The sequence below is a fragment of the Phymastichus coffea genome, unplaced genomic scaffold, assembly GCF_024137745.1.
Source record: "Phymastichus coffea isolate CEN01 unplaced genomic scaffold, Cenicafe_Pcof_1.1 PCOF00114, whole genome shotgun sequence".
Lineage (NCBI taxonomy): Eukaryota > Metazoa > Arthropoda > Insecta > Hymenoptera > Eulophidae > Phymastichus > Phymastichus coffea.
This window is the reverse complement of record NW_026706925.1, coordinates 588,214-602,880: the sequence shown is the minus strand read 5'-3', so window position 1 is coordinate 602,880 and position 14,667 is coordinate 588,214. Positions and strand designations below refer to the sequence as shown.

The window sequence follows — 14,667 nt, the reverse complement described above, 5'->3', positions numbered from 1 at the left end:
TGACAATTACTTGGTATTGTTATGGCTACACACTTAAAAAAATATAAAGGTGCAACACGCGAGTTGGAGGGTCAAACAGCGCGAAAAAACATTGCAAACTCGCATGCAAAAAGAATTATTATTTACACGATTATCAACGGAAGACTTGATGGAATGCATGTGTGAACTCACCACAAATCGATTGACCTTGACTTTGGTTGTACGCGGCGTTTCGGTAGGTTGCGAGCCAAGTGACTCGAAGCGAGCCCTAAGTGAACTCGCTGACTCGATGCTAGGCTGGGTGCCGTCAGTCTGAGCGATGTCCATTTCAGCTTGCTGCTGCTGTTGCTGGTTAATAATTTTCTCGTCACTCGTCTCCCAATGCTCGAATTTGGCGCGTAATGTCTTGGCTCGAGCCGCAGTCCTCGCTTGCTTTAAAAACTCGTCCTCTACCTAGAGGTGTGCGCGCAAAGAAAAGCACCTGATCATCCGAAATCAATGCCAAAATTTTTAATGTCATACCTTGTCGGAAGCCCTAACATAATTTGGATTGTGCTCCTCGTCATCTGATTCTTCAGCTTCGTCCTCGTCCTCGTCGGATTCCGAGGCAGTCGCCTTGGCAAATTTATCCTCGGGTGGTGGCGTAAATCGCTTCAATGGCTTGGGCCCATCCGGCAAGTCCTCCTTGGTGGCTTTCTCCTCCATTTGACGGAAAATTGAGAGCATCTTGCGTGCAGTGTCCGTACGCACAACCTCCTCGGTGCGATCGTCCGCGCGTATGACTTCCGGGTCACGGTAGATCTCGCGGTCCGGCGAATCCATCTGTTTCCAGAAATCAAAGACGCATTTATCGACCGACGGACTTTTTACGGAGAAAGCTGCACACAGCACAAATGGTTACTCATTCCATGTTATTAAGGAAACAACACTCGACTATATTTATTGAATTTTTATTGGAAAAGCCATCTTGAGCCACGAGACACGCGGTCAAAAATGCTTTGCTCTTTTTCGAGTAGTCGATACCCAAAATCCAATTCGAACTCAACTTGAGCAATTTGCTAATTGCTCTCAGTAAACTCTTTCGCGATCAATCTTGCTACGCTACTTTACAATTCAAAGCACGCGTGCGAGAAAACACGATTGTTCTCTCGTCTTCAATTTGAATTTCGCATTTGATAAATAGTCATGACACGCGCGCATACTTATCTCAATTAAAAGAGTGAAAACCGAGTGCAAAGCCATTAAATCGTTGCTCTTTTCTGGTCGACTTTGCTGATTCGAAATAGAGGAAAGAAATTGACGGACGCGTGTACGTGGAAGGGAAAAGTCGGCCGCGCGAGTCGCTCCTTCTTTTCTTCCGACTCTCGGCCAGGCGCATTCCTGCGGTGTACATTACTCGGGAGAGAAAGATGAGGAGAGTCGTGGGTGGCTCGCATTAGCATGTTTCAAGATTTTCGTGGACGTCTCAGGGACTGCAAGCATCCTCCACGAGTCGTATAAATCCAGCGAGCGTTTCGTTCGAATCTTGGCTTTCATACTCCAGTTAACGACGTTTAGAGGAGAGGCGAGCGAGCGAGAAAAAAGCTAGAGCGCTTTCGAGTGCGCAGGCATCGACGGCGAGGCTTCGAAAGAGAACAAGCAGTTGGAAAGCGCGGCGTCTATTAGCAGTCCAGGATGCGTATCTGCACACTCTACCAAAACTCGCAAACATTTTTTTCGCGAGAAAACGAGCATTGTGCGCGGCGCGAAAGCAAGTTTTATAGACAGCGCGCTGTCCGGGAATGGAAGTGCGTGTTTTTCCTCGCCAATTGTCGGATGCTTTACGATACCAGCTTTTTTTGTCGTTGCTGCGCGTGTAATTGCGGACTTTGAACTTGAGGCTGCTACCGGGGAATCGAGGTCAAGTTCGCGTGAGGCAGACGCAGCGTGCGAAAGAACGCGCGCGCGACGCTGCATGATCGAGATACGTCGTCTTTCCGCGGGCGTTACGTGTGAAATTCGCGCTGCCCCGCGCTCGCTTCCAAGTCGCCGGTAGATCGCTCGTAAAGGTGACGTCGTCAGCCGCCTCGCCATCCCAACTCCCCGGCGGGCCATTCTCGGGGAAAAAATGTCAACGTACGTACCTCCCCGTGAGCCACCTGTATATATCGGAAGGCTGCTTGCCACACACACTAACTTCCACACGCAGAGACACAAACAACACGGCCGAGAGAACAGAACGGAGAGAATGAGGGACCTGCAGGGCAAGACGTTCGAGACGCGACTGCTTGGCTCGATTGTGTGCACCGACGCCGCGATGTGTTACCATGCAGAGAGAGAGAGAGATAGAGAGAGAGAGAGAGAGAGAGTGAGAGAGAGAGACAGTCCCCTTCTTCCACCGTGATGTTGTGTGATACGCCTCGTCGTATTATTCGCGTGAGTCACGGCGAGAGACAAATTGAATTAGACGAAAACAATCCCCGAAATGACTAACCTCAAGGCCTTGGAGAACGAGACGAGCTCCTCACCACTGGAAGGATGTGAGCACACTAACGGTATATATATTAACTCGCCTGCGAACCAAGCGCAGACAGAGCACACTCGCTCCCTCTTGGGGTTCAAGGACAACAAGGCCCGGAGAGAGAGAAGGTCCCCGCCCGACCGACTCTTCTCAGCCTTCGTTGCGCTGGGGCATTCCGAAAATTATGCATTTTCATCGCCAATCTATAGGGTTTTACCCAAGAACAGTGGCATTTGGATTATGGAGACTTCGAAAGGGTAAAAAGACCGGCCGGATGCGACGAGTAGAGGAAAAAAAGAGGAGAATTTTTTTCTCTCGTTTGTACGCGACTCCTCGTCCCGCCTCGTCTCTCTCTCTCTCTCTCTCTCTCTCTCTCTCTCTCTCTCTCTCTCTCTCTCTCTCTCTCTCTCTCTCTCTCTGATTTGCATCTTGGAGTCTATTTTTCTCTTTTCCCTGCTCTCCGCTTCTATATACGTTCGTTTGCTTACATTCTGCTCGATGCCTTCCCCTTTCTTCCTCTTTTAATCGTCAGTTTAATTTGTTTATGGCCAGTGCCGAAGCCGGAGTCGACGCACTCTTTGTTCGCGCGGATAAGCTTTCGGCGAAATATACATCAATCTCGCGCGAACGATTGATAACGACGACGCGGGTTTTTGCGTTATCAGTCGATGCGTTGTAAACGTAATCTCGATCGAGAGACCGCTTCAAATAGATCAGTGCGATAACGCGCTGTTGTCCGTTTGGACATTGGAATACTACTTGCGTTCCTGATGAATGATCAGCCGGGTACAAAATACACTTCAATCGACATGGCTTGAAATGGAAACGATATAAAGCAAGTGTCTGGCTCTGCCAACGCAGCCACATGGTCTTTGTTACATTCGGGCGTCGTCGTCGCCAGTGAACGGCCTCGCAAGCCACTTCTTCTCTTTTTACAAGGCGCCCAGTGCGCACGCACGCTTTTTACGGCTTTTTATTATTATTCGCTCGCCTTTACGGCCAACTGTGCATTTACCACCCCGTATACGCGCCATTGTTCACCGCTTTTATTTACGGTAATTACGCTGCCTAACGATTTCCTTTTCTTAGCGAACGTGTCGCGTTGAGTTTTACCGAGTCATCCTTTTAGTTAATGCACAGGTACTTAGAGATATCGTTTTTTTATGAGGAAATTGCAATATGATTTCCAAGTGGGGATTAGTTCTTGTATGGGAAGATTCTTCTTACCGAGTCACTCAACTTTTTTGTACTTCCTTCATTTGGTAAGCTTCTAACACAGCTAATTGATCCAGCGGTCATGCGATTAAATTCCCATTTTCAAGCTCTTCATACATGACACGTTTGAGACGTGAACTACTTGCTACAAATTTGAAATATTATAGCATACAGAGAAATCAGTAGAGAATTTATTTTTGGAATTTCAATAGTGTTTGTTAATAAACAAAAACTGAAATTTATGAAAGTAATACGAAGAACGAAAAATTTGTATGACGCAGGAAGCAGAATAATAATAGCTTCTGGCACAAATATTCAATGAATCAGTCGATTCTTATCTGATACTTTAATACTCGCGAAAGAATGATTTTCGAATCTTTCAAAAACAGACATAAACAATCCATATCAAAGTGCAAATTCTAACGAATACGGCGAGCAGATTGCAGATCGGAAAATATTCCATAGAATCGTCACTAGTGAAGGATATTTTTATCTACTCTAATTGTTAATAGCGTTAAAAAGCTTATCGAACCGGTTAATTGGGCAGCAACAAAACAACGTCGTATTGTTAACACAACTCACAGAAAAACACATCACTCGATTGATTTGCAAAGCGCTTTTTGTTTGCCTCTAAAACGACTTCAAGTTTAAATGTAATTGGTTGGACATCATCCGATGATTTTGTAATTTTCAATACACACACACACACACACACACGCTGTTACTTTAATAGGCTGCAATTTATCATAATTAAAGCACGAAATTATAGGTCGTCAAAATTTTTATAAATTGTAGCGAGCCGTCAATTGTGAGATTCAAAAAGTTCGATGTGACAAAAAGAACATTTTTTGTTGACGTTAGCGAACGGGAGCGAACCTTGACTTGTCCGTCTCGTGGTGGTGTGATCCGGAACTGCTTGCGCGCACGTTCGGGTTCCCTGTAGCTCTCGAAGAACTTAAACTTATTCGATATGTCGGATACATCCACTTGCACCTCCTCCGTAGTGTCGGTACTTCGCACCACGTCATCCGACACTTGTCGTCCCATGAATGCCTATGATATTTTGTTTTTCTATTCTATAGATTTCTTACACGGTAGTTATTAAGTATGGCGAATTTTAATGCTAAATTTTATGCAGATGCTTCTTTACTTTCTTCGCCAAGCTTAGAAGATACGTTCATAATTGCCATTTTTGGTTTGTTTGAGATGAAAAATTTACAGAGACTTATTTATAGCTGAGAACTACTTAATAAAAAATAAATCTTACATTTTTAGGATATAATGCATTTTTGTTGTTAAAATATGGACCATTTTTCTCATTTCTTCATTTTTCTCAAAGTAAGAATAAATTTCTTTTCTTATTAAATATATTTTTATTTTGTTTTTAAACACTTATTTTAAAAGTGTAGTTAACTCAACAAATTTCTTTTGTGAGTAGCACTAATACGTTCCGCTTATCAAGTATGAAAGAATAACCATAATTTTTATAAATTTTCGTAACAACCAATAATAAGAAAACTAACTGGAAATGCAAGAAAAAACATTTTTATTAACACGTTCATTATCATGGAGAGATAGGTAAATCTTTCCCAAAAATACCGGGTGAAAAATTTTGATCATTTTATCGAAAATTATTTCAGGTTTCCTTATATGTAGACTAGGTAAGACTCTAAGTATGCCTAACCCATAGTAAGTCGTGTAGCCTGCAAATAATATTGTCATTTCTTTGAGTCCACATGCCATAATGGTCATCCACATTTTATTTATAAACATAAGTAAATAATTTTTTAAGCCTCATATATGCATATGAAAAGGGATGTTTTCCCAAATTAAAGAAGTTTTTATTAAAATATTGAGTTTCAGAAACTGCAAATATACGATTTAAAATTCTATATAAACATTTCAAAAAGAAATTCTAAATGTTTGTTTGCTAGGGCCCATAAAGCAAGAAAACAGAATTATAAACTCAATGGAATATATAGCAAATGGAATAAATAAACCACATTGGATCAAAAGATTTCTCGAATCAGTGTGGATTATGTTGCAGTGAACATATTAAACAATAATAATAAAGATGAATTGTTTTAGGAATAATACATATCGACTAAAAATACAATTTTTAAAAAGAAAAATTCTTGCACTGCTTAAACACAAACACGTGTTTCGGAAAAAACTATAATAATGCGCACGATACACGTATTTTTTTATGTCGAGACTGAAAGATGATTAACAACGTTCTCTCTCTCTCTCTCTCTCTCTCTCTCTCTCTCTCTCTCTCTCTCTCTCTCTCTCTCTCTCTCTCTCTCTCTCTCTCTCTCTCTCTCTCTCTCTCTCTCTCTCTCTCTCTCTCTCTCTCTCTCTCTAGCAGTGTTTACTTACATCACGTGCTCGCCTTGGCGCGTCGGCTGGCACTTTGGGCTGTTGGCTATTAGGCGTCACCGGGCGAACCGCCTTCGCGGCAGTTGCGTCCAGTTCCAAGAATAGTGAGCGAGATTTTCGACTGATTCCTGCCGTGAAAATAACATCAATTCATTAATCAGACATTCTGTCTGTTCTCTGTAGACACTCTAGGAATTTAATTAAATTGATGGAAATACGCGCGGTCGGTCGATTCTAATTATTTGCACGAATTCACCGCGCGTGAATTATTTAGTGCGCGTGCGCACGCGTGTGTGTGGATGTGTGTGTGTGTGTGTGTAGTTCGTGAAATAAAAATCATTAATCTAGAAGGAAAAAAAATAGAAAGCTTGCGTGAAAAGTATGTTACACGGATTATAGTCTCGAAATCGATACTTATCTAGAACTAAATTTTAAATGTAAATACGAACAATTATTATTAAAACATTAATGTTTTGTTTCTTTTATTAATTTTATTTTACTGATAAGAATTATTCAATTTTAGTAATGATGTTATACAAAACGGAGAGGAATTTAATTTTATCTTGCATCAATGTTAAAATAATGTTATTCAGTGTGTGAGATTTATATGTTCCCGTTCCAAGTGACTCTGAGTCACGGTATAAATCTTATAGTTGAAGTACTTCAGCGCTAAAAATATGTGCCTTGAAATATTCGGCGATTTCGATTGGGACCATCTGTATAAACCCGGGAAGAAAGTTATTTCTTACGTTAACAAATTCACAAATTTTGTCAGTTAAGAATTGATCATTTCTTTCTCTTATTGTTCAAGAGTAGTGAAATATTTTTCAGCTTTTTACGTATATTTAATGTTTGAATAGAAAATTAATTCACTTTTACGTATAGAATATAAATAAGTAATTATAATGAGCAACATAACAATAACCGTGATTATAAATATTCGTTACCAGTTTTACATGCGATCTTTATATAATCATAATTCTTTATGAAACATTGTTAATTTTAATACATTAATAACAGTTCGTACCGGCAGCTAGTATTTCCTCATCAGGTTTATCAACCTTATTCTTTTCGATTTCCTCGTCACAGGTTGATCCAATAGGTTCACCACGTTCGAAACGTTCCTTAATCGATCTGGCATTTGTCGTATGTTGAATCTCCTCGGCAGCGTTTATTTTGGTGACCCTCTCACTATCAGCCACCGCCTGCTGGTACATTTCTTTCATCTTGCCCTGTTTACCCTGCTTACCATCCCCAAAATAAGTTATCTGTGAGTCGGTACTGTATGATGTGTAACCTTGTGGTATACTGTTGGTTTTATGGTGGCGCTAGTTAATGCGTTTTTATAGGTTTTTGGAATTTCACATAGACGTGATTATTCGGGAACTAATATATACCGGTACGTTTTGAGAAGAGAATTTTGAATTTAACAAGGGAAACGTTGTGTACAGAATTGTGTAAACTAATTAGCTGACAGAATTGATCGTAGTAAAAAGGTTATGAAGATTATTATTTGAAACAGGAATTTTGTAACAATAATAGTTGATAAAAATTTTGAATAAATAATAAACGAATATCTTTGATATCTTTGCTTCAATTTGACTTATTCGCGTATGTAAGATAAATCGACTTGATTTTCTGTAAGAGATGCACAGAAATTAACTTGATATCAAGGAACTTTGTACGCTACGCATTGAAATTCCGTGAAGTCTCAACCCATTATCCGTGAGCATACGGCAAAAGACCTCTCTCGGTAAATAGGCCTATAATAAGCTTGGTTGCTTGCACGCTTGAGAAACTCGTAAGTTAATACAGACAAATGGCCAACTGTCGCATCAGAAAGAGCCCTTTTTCACTCTGACCGAGATTTCTGGGTCAGACATATATATACGGAATGAGGAGAGAGCTATTTTCGTCCAATACCTGTGAAGCTTTAAAGATGATTTGGTTTTTTTTTAATTCAATGAAAAGCTGTTGAATGGACTTGATATATCAATCGAACTATATCTTTAATTGTCTATATATAGCATTAGAATGTTGCGGTTAAAGAAAAAGAGAGTTTAACAAGAAGATAGTAACTGCGAAGAAGATAATCTCGTGAAACAACGAACAGCTTAGCTGGAGGATTATCTGTATAATCTCTACATAGAACTAAAGAATGAGGATAGTAGAAAGACACGCACTGTGCGACCTTTATTGGCAAGTGTTTGCGTACATAAGTGTATATTCTGTTGCAAAAATGTGTTATATAGCATCAATAGAAAAAATGTGTTTTATAATGTTGACAAATGTCTTGGTGAGATTATTGTACAAAATAACAGAATTAAAATGGAAAATTAAAATTGTTTTTTCAAGAGATGATCTATTTAGTCGATTATACGACTTTTCATTATGGTCGTCGAACTTAATTCGAAATAAATTTGAATAATGCCATCCTTGAAAAAACTTTAATAACTCTACGAAGACAATAATGAAAACACGTTGCAGCAGATAATATTTACCATGAAAAGTCGCGAGCGTATACCAGCGATTTCTTCTTTGCGTGCTTCGCGCTGAGATTCGCGTTTACCCTGTTGGCTTGTCGTCTCCCAACGGTTCTTCATGTCATCCATCTTTGTGAAGCTTATCGGTCGTTCACGGTTGCCGCGTTTTGATTTTATGATCATTGTCTCTTCTGTTTCTGCAAAAAAATGCTGGATTAGTATTGTTAATTACTTATTTTTATAGTTTAATATTGTGTTACCCTAGAAAAAGTATTTGAATAAATCATATTTTTTACGACCAGAAACAATTTTGGAGAAACGCGATCAATGAAAAATCAATAATTATACTTTTACGATATTAGTAAACGGTAATTCTACTGAAAGAATCATTTATTAATTCTTTTGAATATTGAACAACTTCATTTCGTAAGTCATCACAAGTTACTTAGATTGGTATGTTTTACAGGTTTAAACAAATTTTAAAAAGTACAATTTTCAGAATGGCATGGTCACTTTCACTCTCAGCTCGCACCACATATGGAGACCGATTGAAAAAAATAACAAGGAAGCCTAATAGTTCGTGCGCGCGCGCGGTACCGGAATACTAATTGCCACGGCGGAGCCGTGCATGTAACTTTGGCGTAAAGTTGCGGGCGTCATTCGATCTCCGCACAGGCGGGAGGGACGTATATGTATATACCGCTGACAGTGCACGCGGAGAAAGTGTATAGCAGAACTGCGCGCGCGGGGTAAAACAAAGGATCTATTCCTGCCGATGCTGCGAGTTGTGCAATCGACCGTAAGAGAGCAATTTGATACTCGCGCACGTGACGAAGTTTTATTCGGGAAAAATGCGTGACTTTCTTTTTCTGGTTTTCGCATTCATAAAAGCGAGCATTTCGAAAATTGAATTTGTAATTATACATGTGCGTGATTGATATGCGTTGGCGAAATTTGTATGTTCATGAGATTCACGATATAGAATACATGCAGTAAAAGTAAAAGAAAATGATCGAACTGTACTGTTTTCCATAAACTCTTATTGTCGATTACTATTATGTCCCGTATTCTTACCTTCCGTTTCCTCTTCTTCGATTTCCTCTTCGCTCTCGCTGGATTCTTCGACGGGAATCCCGTTGAGGACGTCATCTGTCACACCGATATCCATTCCTTTCGCTTGGAATCTAATTGATACATCCATTAATTAATATTTGTTTATTTATTTTTTACGTTAAGTTATGACACGACTGATGTTTAGCTATATTGTCAACGTAGGTTGACTGCGAATACCTAATGATATCGAAAAGGTAATTATAGACTTTCCAATGTAGCTTATAATTATAAGTAAAAAATAAGAGAAACATGATTGTGATAAATTTATAAAAAATATCAACATTGTAAATCTAAATTAGAAATAAAATACTTTTGAAATAGTTCATACTCTCATCTGAACGTTCGTAGAATAATTTTGTACGTAACGTGAAAAAAACTGTCCTCTATTATGCCACAATTAAATAAGATGTTGGTGTAAATTGAATTTCAAAATTCAAGCCAGCTGGGATAAAAAAACGAAAATACGTACTTGGCTAATTTGCTGAGTATACTAGGCGACCTTTTGACCGCGACCTGAGAAGATGATCTTTCGATGTCGTTATTTTGCTCATTGGCCTTCTCGAAGACCTGGAAGCGCGACTTAACATTCAACGCGGACAGTTCTTCCAATCCGAGGTCTGGTTTGTCAGACGCTGCAAAAATAAAAAATGAATATCAGTACACTCGCATTCTATCACCTTTTGTACTCGTTGATACATTTTCTGTAAATCGCTGTTGATTAATATGGCACAATTATTATTATGGTTTGTTTGAAAAACAATTTAACTTATTTGCGTTAGAAAAATAGTTGTTTTAGTTGAAATTAGTATAAAAAATAAATTTATATCATTAAATTATCATCATCATCTCGAACGTGTTACAACAGTTATCACATTTTTTTAGTAAAGAGAAAAAAAATAAAAAAGAAAAAAAAATCAAATAATCGATCGTCTTTCAAATTATTACACCAATGATATTAGTTCGAAAGAGAAAAAAAATCACAATGAAAAATAAAAGAAAAAAAACAACGTCAAAGCCACTCGAGGATTTACCTCTGACTACATCGGGTGGCAACTCTTTTGGCTGGTTCTCGCGTATGATCAACTCTGGCTTTCGGGGACGCACTACAAGGAACATTTCACACATAATTCAATATGCCTATTCGCAAACTAATTGAAAAAATCAAGTCATCAAATTCGAGTCTTTGCAATGATTTCACTAAGCCTTCATTAAAAAAACAAAAACAAGAGAGATTTTCGCTAAGCACCTGCTAGCGATGAATCAACGCCTACGAGAATAGCGCGCTGCTTGTATCTGATTCGCGTCTCAATGTCACGGACGTACTTCCGCACGCGCCGTCGTTTCGCAAGGGGTGCAGGCATTATTAGTCAAGTGAACTTCCTTTCTTTTGTAAGGTATCAAATGAAAAAAAGCGAGATATGCGAAATAACGTCTATAACTAATTCGTCGATGTAGCCATCTGATAGATAACGTATTTATTAATGTTACTGTAGGCATAGTTTCGAATAATCGTCGGGATTTTCGAATATATACAAAATTATACCATTACTCTTACTTTACAAGATTCAATCCAGGTCAACGACGTGTAATATAACGAAGTGACGCGACTTTTTTCAACGTCTTAATTTGCATGTGATATAAAAGCGCGCAATCAAAAGACCATTTTGCGATCCGAGGAATCCGCTACATGGCATTTAACGGTTTCTCTGCAATTATGTCCATTTTTAATCGATACTAAATTTTTTTGGTCGAATTCTGCTTTACAGCACACAGTCGTCAATTTTTTAGCAAAACTGCGAGCTTACCAGGTTGATCGGACTCCTCGACGGGTTTCGGTTGGAAAAGTTCCTTGAAGTGAGGTTTACAGTATAAATTAGCCTCGTGGCTCTGATAACTGTCGACGGTGAGCTGCTTACTGCATTGCACGCAACGGAAGCAGTTCTTGTGCCAGCACAAACCCTCGGCCTTCGTCTGTTCCATCTGGAAGACAACCTTGCCGCAACTGCGACAGCTCGGATTCGCTTCGCCATTCTGTGACACCTGCGTATTGTAAAATATACGTGCTTTCTTACATTTTTCTCTTTTATGATTTTTTCAATAATTCCATGTTAGCTATGCAGACAAGAACAGTACCAATGTACCGGGTTATCTACTTTTCTGAAACCTGGAGGGATGATTGGTAGCCCACAATGCACGGAAAATCAGTGATAGATTCATCTCATACGATTCTTTTAATCTACTAGAAATTAAATAGCGCGCTTCACGTGCACCAACCTATATTTTTATTTTCCATTATTAAGTTACGATTAATAATTATTGATGGTTTAATTGATGTTATGAAATATTTTGTCAGTGAAAGTAAGTTTATGTTTGTAAAATATTAATAAAATTAATTTAAACAATTTAATAATTATGAATATATCTCTATATAAAAATAATTTTTGACACTTGTATTTTCTCTTCGCTGATTACCAAGACAAAATAAGGCTGTTCGTGATTAAAAACATTTCTTCGTAGATCTATACCAATGTTGTCAAAAGTTTTACCTTGTAAATTATTTACTGTGATTACGAAGGCTAATTTAACTGGTAAACTATCTCTATGTGAAAGTGAAAGGAAATACGTCTCCACAATATAAAGTTATTCAAAAAAGATGCGTCAACTCCACTTTTTAAAAGCGAACAATACCTCTGGTTTTCTGACAATTTTTAGGACTTTTGTCAGAGATTACAATCAATGCAGAGGAAATATACCTTCTAAATTTTCTGCTTTCCGAAGAAATAGCATTTTTCTCAAAACTTATTAAAGAAAAAATTAATTTTTTAAATAAAATATAATATACGTGCATGCAAACAATTTGAATTAAAAATATTAAAATGTTTTTATATATTTATATTTAAATCAAAACCGAAATTAGCACAATTTTGATGAAACATTTTTAAATTAGATTAGGTTAGATTCAAATAGAAACATGCATACTGTATGAGCCAATCAGATAGCGATTATCTTGGCTTCATATCTGGTCATGACTTTTTTATAAGGGGATTATGACATTAGATTAAAAAAGTGATACTCATGAAAAGTACAAATCAACACTTTGACTTTTATATTTTGCGCGATCAAAATTACTTTAATTTTCTTGTTTTTTTTTAATGAACTGTCGTTGATTGAATAAGTCGATTATGATGAAACTCATACGAGATAGTTATAGTGTAACATCGCTTTCATCTACTGAAAGGTAACAGAGACAATTTTTCTAAATGGTAGGAATGACAAGTACTTTGACACTCTTTGTAGTGTTTTGCAATATATTACTTAGGTTCTGAATGATTTAGATAACATTAACGCTATATTCAAGTTGTCTAAAAATATACACAATAGCCAAAATAGAAATCTTAAAAAAAAGCAAACTTTTTTCTTCGAATGAAAACTATGTGTTACTAAAATGAAAGATCCTTGAAATTTTATAAGATAAAAAATATATTGCAAAAAATAAGAAATCAGTTTTCCTATTTTCATAACAATGTCACTAGAATATACATAAAATACGAATAAAAGTTTTTCAATTGTAGAACTAAATTAATTAAGAAATTCATTTTCAAACAGTGAATATTTATTATTAATTTTGAGAAAAAATATCATTCACAATAACAAATTATTTATTCTAAAATAAATACTGATAATTAAAAATGCTGTAACTGGAATTTATTATGCATTGACATTCTATATTTAATCAACAGTTGCTCTAATATAAACTCAAACAATAAGAAAAATAATTACTCTGCGAAATTGAAGATTATTAAAAATTTTGAAAGGTAAATTAGTAATTCAGCACTCCGAAACAGCATTTACTTGATAGCTTGATGGAAAATTCAGTTAGAAACAAAATAAACTAATTTACTCGCTCTATTAAGTGGACATAATTAACCCGTACGAGACAAACTTCTTTAATGATAACTCTCAGCCGCTAGCTAACAAAATCAGATATCTGCAACTCGAAACTGCATAACATCTCCCAGAAAAAATAAATGTCAATGGCAAACAAAAAAATAAAAAAATGTCAATAATCGCTTTAGCCGCGTGCCCATTAAAATACGCTGGCGCGGGATCGTAAATTTACGAGGTCGTCGTTGAGAGAAAATTTCTCAGCCGGCACGTAAACATTGGCGCGCGAGCGCGAGAAAAACGGGATTATCAATTTATTAACGATACGGGATGGGAAACCAGTTTCGAACGGGATTCTTCTGTGTGTGAGTGTGCGAGTGTGACGAAGCGTAATAAATCGACGAGACACTTTTCACCCCGTAGATTTATGAGTTATTACATGTAAGCTTTTCTTCGACAACGGACTTCGATGAAGGATTTTCAACGAATAAATTAAATATTAAGACGCGTGGATAGACGATGTTCAATTACGACAAATCGACAATGAAAATTCAATGATTTGTGGAATGACAATTCGATTAAAAACTAAATCTGCCCATTAATATTATCTACTGATTTGATGGTCGCACGGAATCGATTCGTCCGAACCATAAAAAGACCGTCGAATGTAATAAATTTTTTTCCTTCTCACAAGCTCCACGCGCAGAATCAACACATCGTATAAAATGCTAGCCTCCCGCCAAAGTCATGAACAATTTAAGAATCGCCTGCTTTCACACATCGTTTAAGAGGAATCACTCCCTTTATCTTTCTCTCTTCTGACGCGAATAATTAGATGTTTGTGCTAAACATTTTTGTTCGTTTACAGAAACGTCGATAATCTTGTTCATTTTGTTTGGATCTTTATAATATTGATTAGTTAAAAACTGTGATTATGTACTGGCAAGGGAGCTGTAAAGGTCGTATTAAAAGGAAACTTACAGAGTTGAGCTGCTGCTGTACTTTGGCTGCGTCCACTGAACGCACGTGTAGTACTGCACCGGATGACTTCTTGCTGAGGGCATCAAATTTGTTAAAGCTCGATTTCTGCAAGAAATTAGAAGATCTTTTCTT

General features: G+C 37.7%; 1 protein-coding gene across 14 annotated transcripts in view; it reads right to left on the bottom strand.

Annotated features, from left to right (window-relative positions):
• LOC131670720 (uncharacterized) overlaps positions 1–14,667 on the bottom strand; it is a 56,527-nt gene that overhangs the window by 3,464 nt on the left and 38,396 nt on the right. For 8 of the 14 annotated variants that reach the window (XM_058946568.1, XM_058946556.1, XM_058946563.1 and 5 more), the window contains 11 exons: positions 14,536–14,640; positions 11,475–11,709; positions 10,701–10,772; positions 10,139–10,301; positions 9,631–9,740; positions 8,575–8,753; positions 7,101–7,317; positions 6,074–6,201; positions 4,571–4,747; positions 502–801; positions 172–432 (listed from right to left, as the gene is read on the bottom strand). In XM_058946568.1, coding sequence (XP_058802551.1) covers positions 172–432; positions 502–801; positions 4,571–4,747; positions 6,074–6,201; positions 7,101–7,317; positions 8,575–8,753; positions 9,631–9,740; positions 10,139–10,301; positions 10,701–10,772; positions 11,475–11,709; positions 14,536–14,640 — 1,947 coding nt within the window. The remainder of the gene's footprint in view (positions 1–171; positions 433–501; positions 802–4,570; positions 4,748–6,073; positions 6,202–7,100; positions 7,318–8,574; positions 8,754–9,630; positions 9,741–10,138; positions 10,302–10,700; positions 10,773–11,474; positions 11,710–14,535; positions 14,641–14,667) is intronic. The other 6 variants (XM_058946557.1, XM_058946571.1, XM_058946558.1 and 3 more) reach the window with 5 other exon arrangements.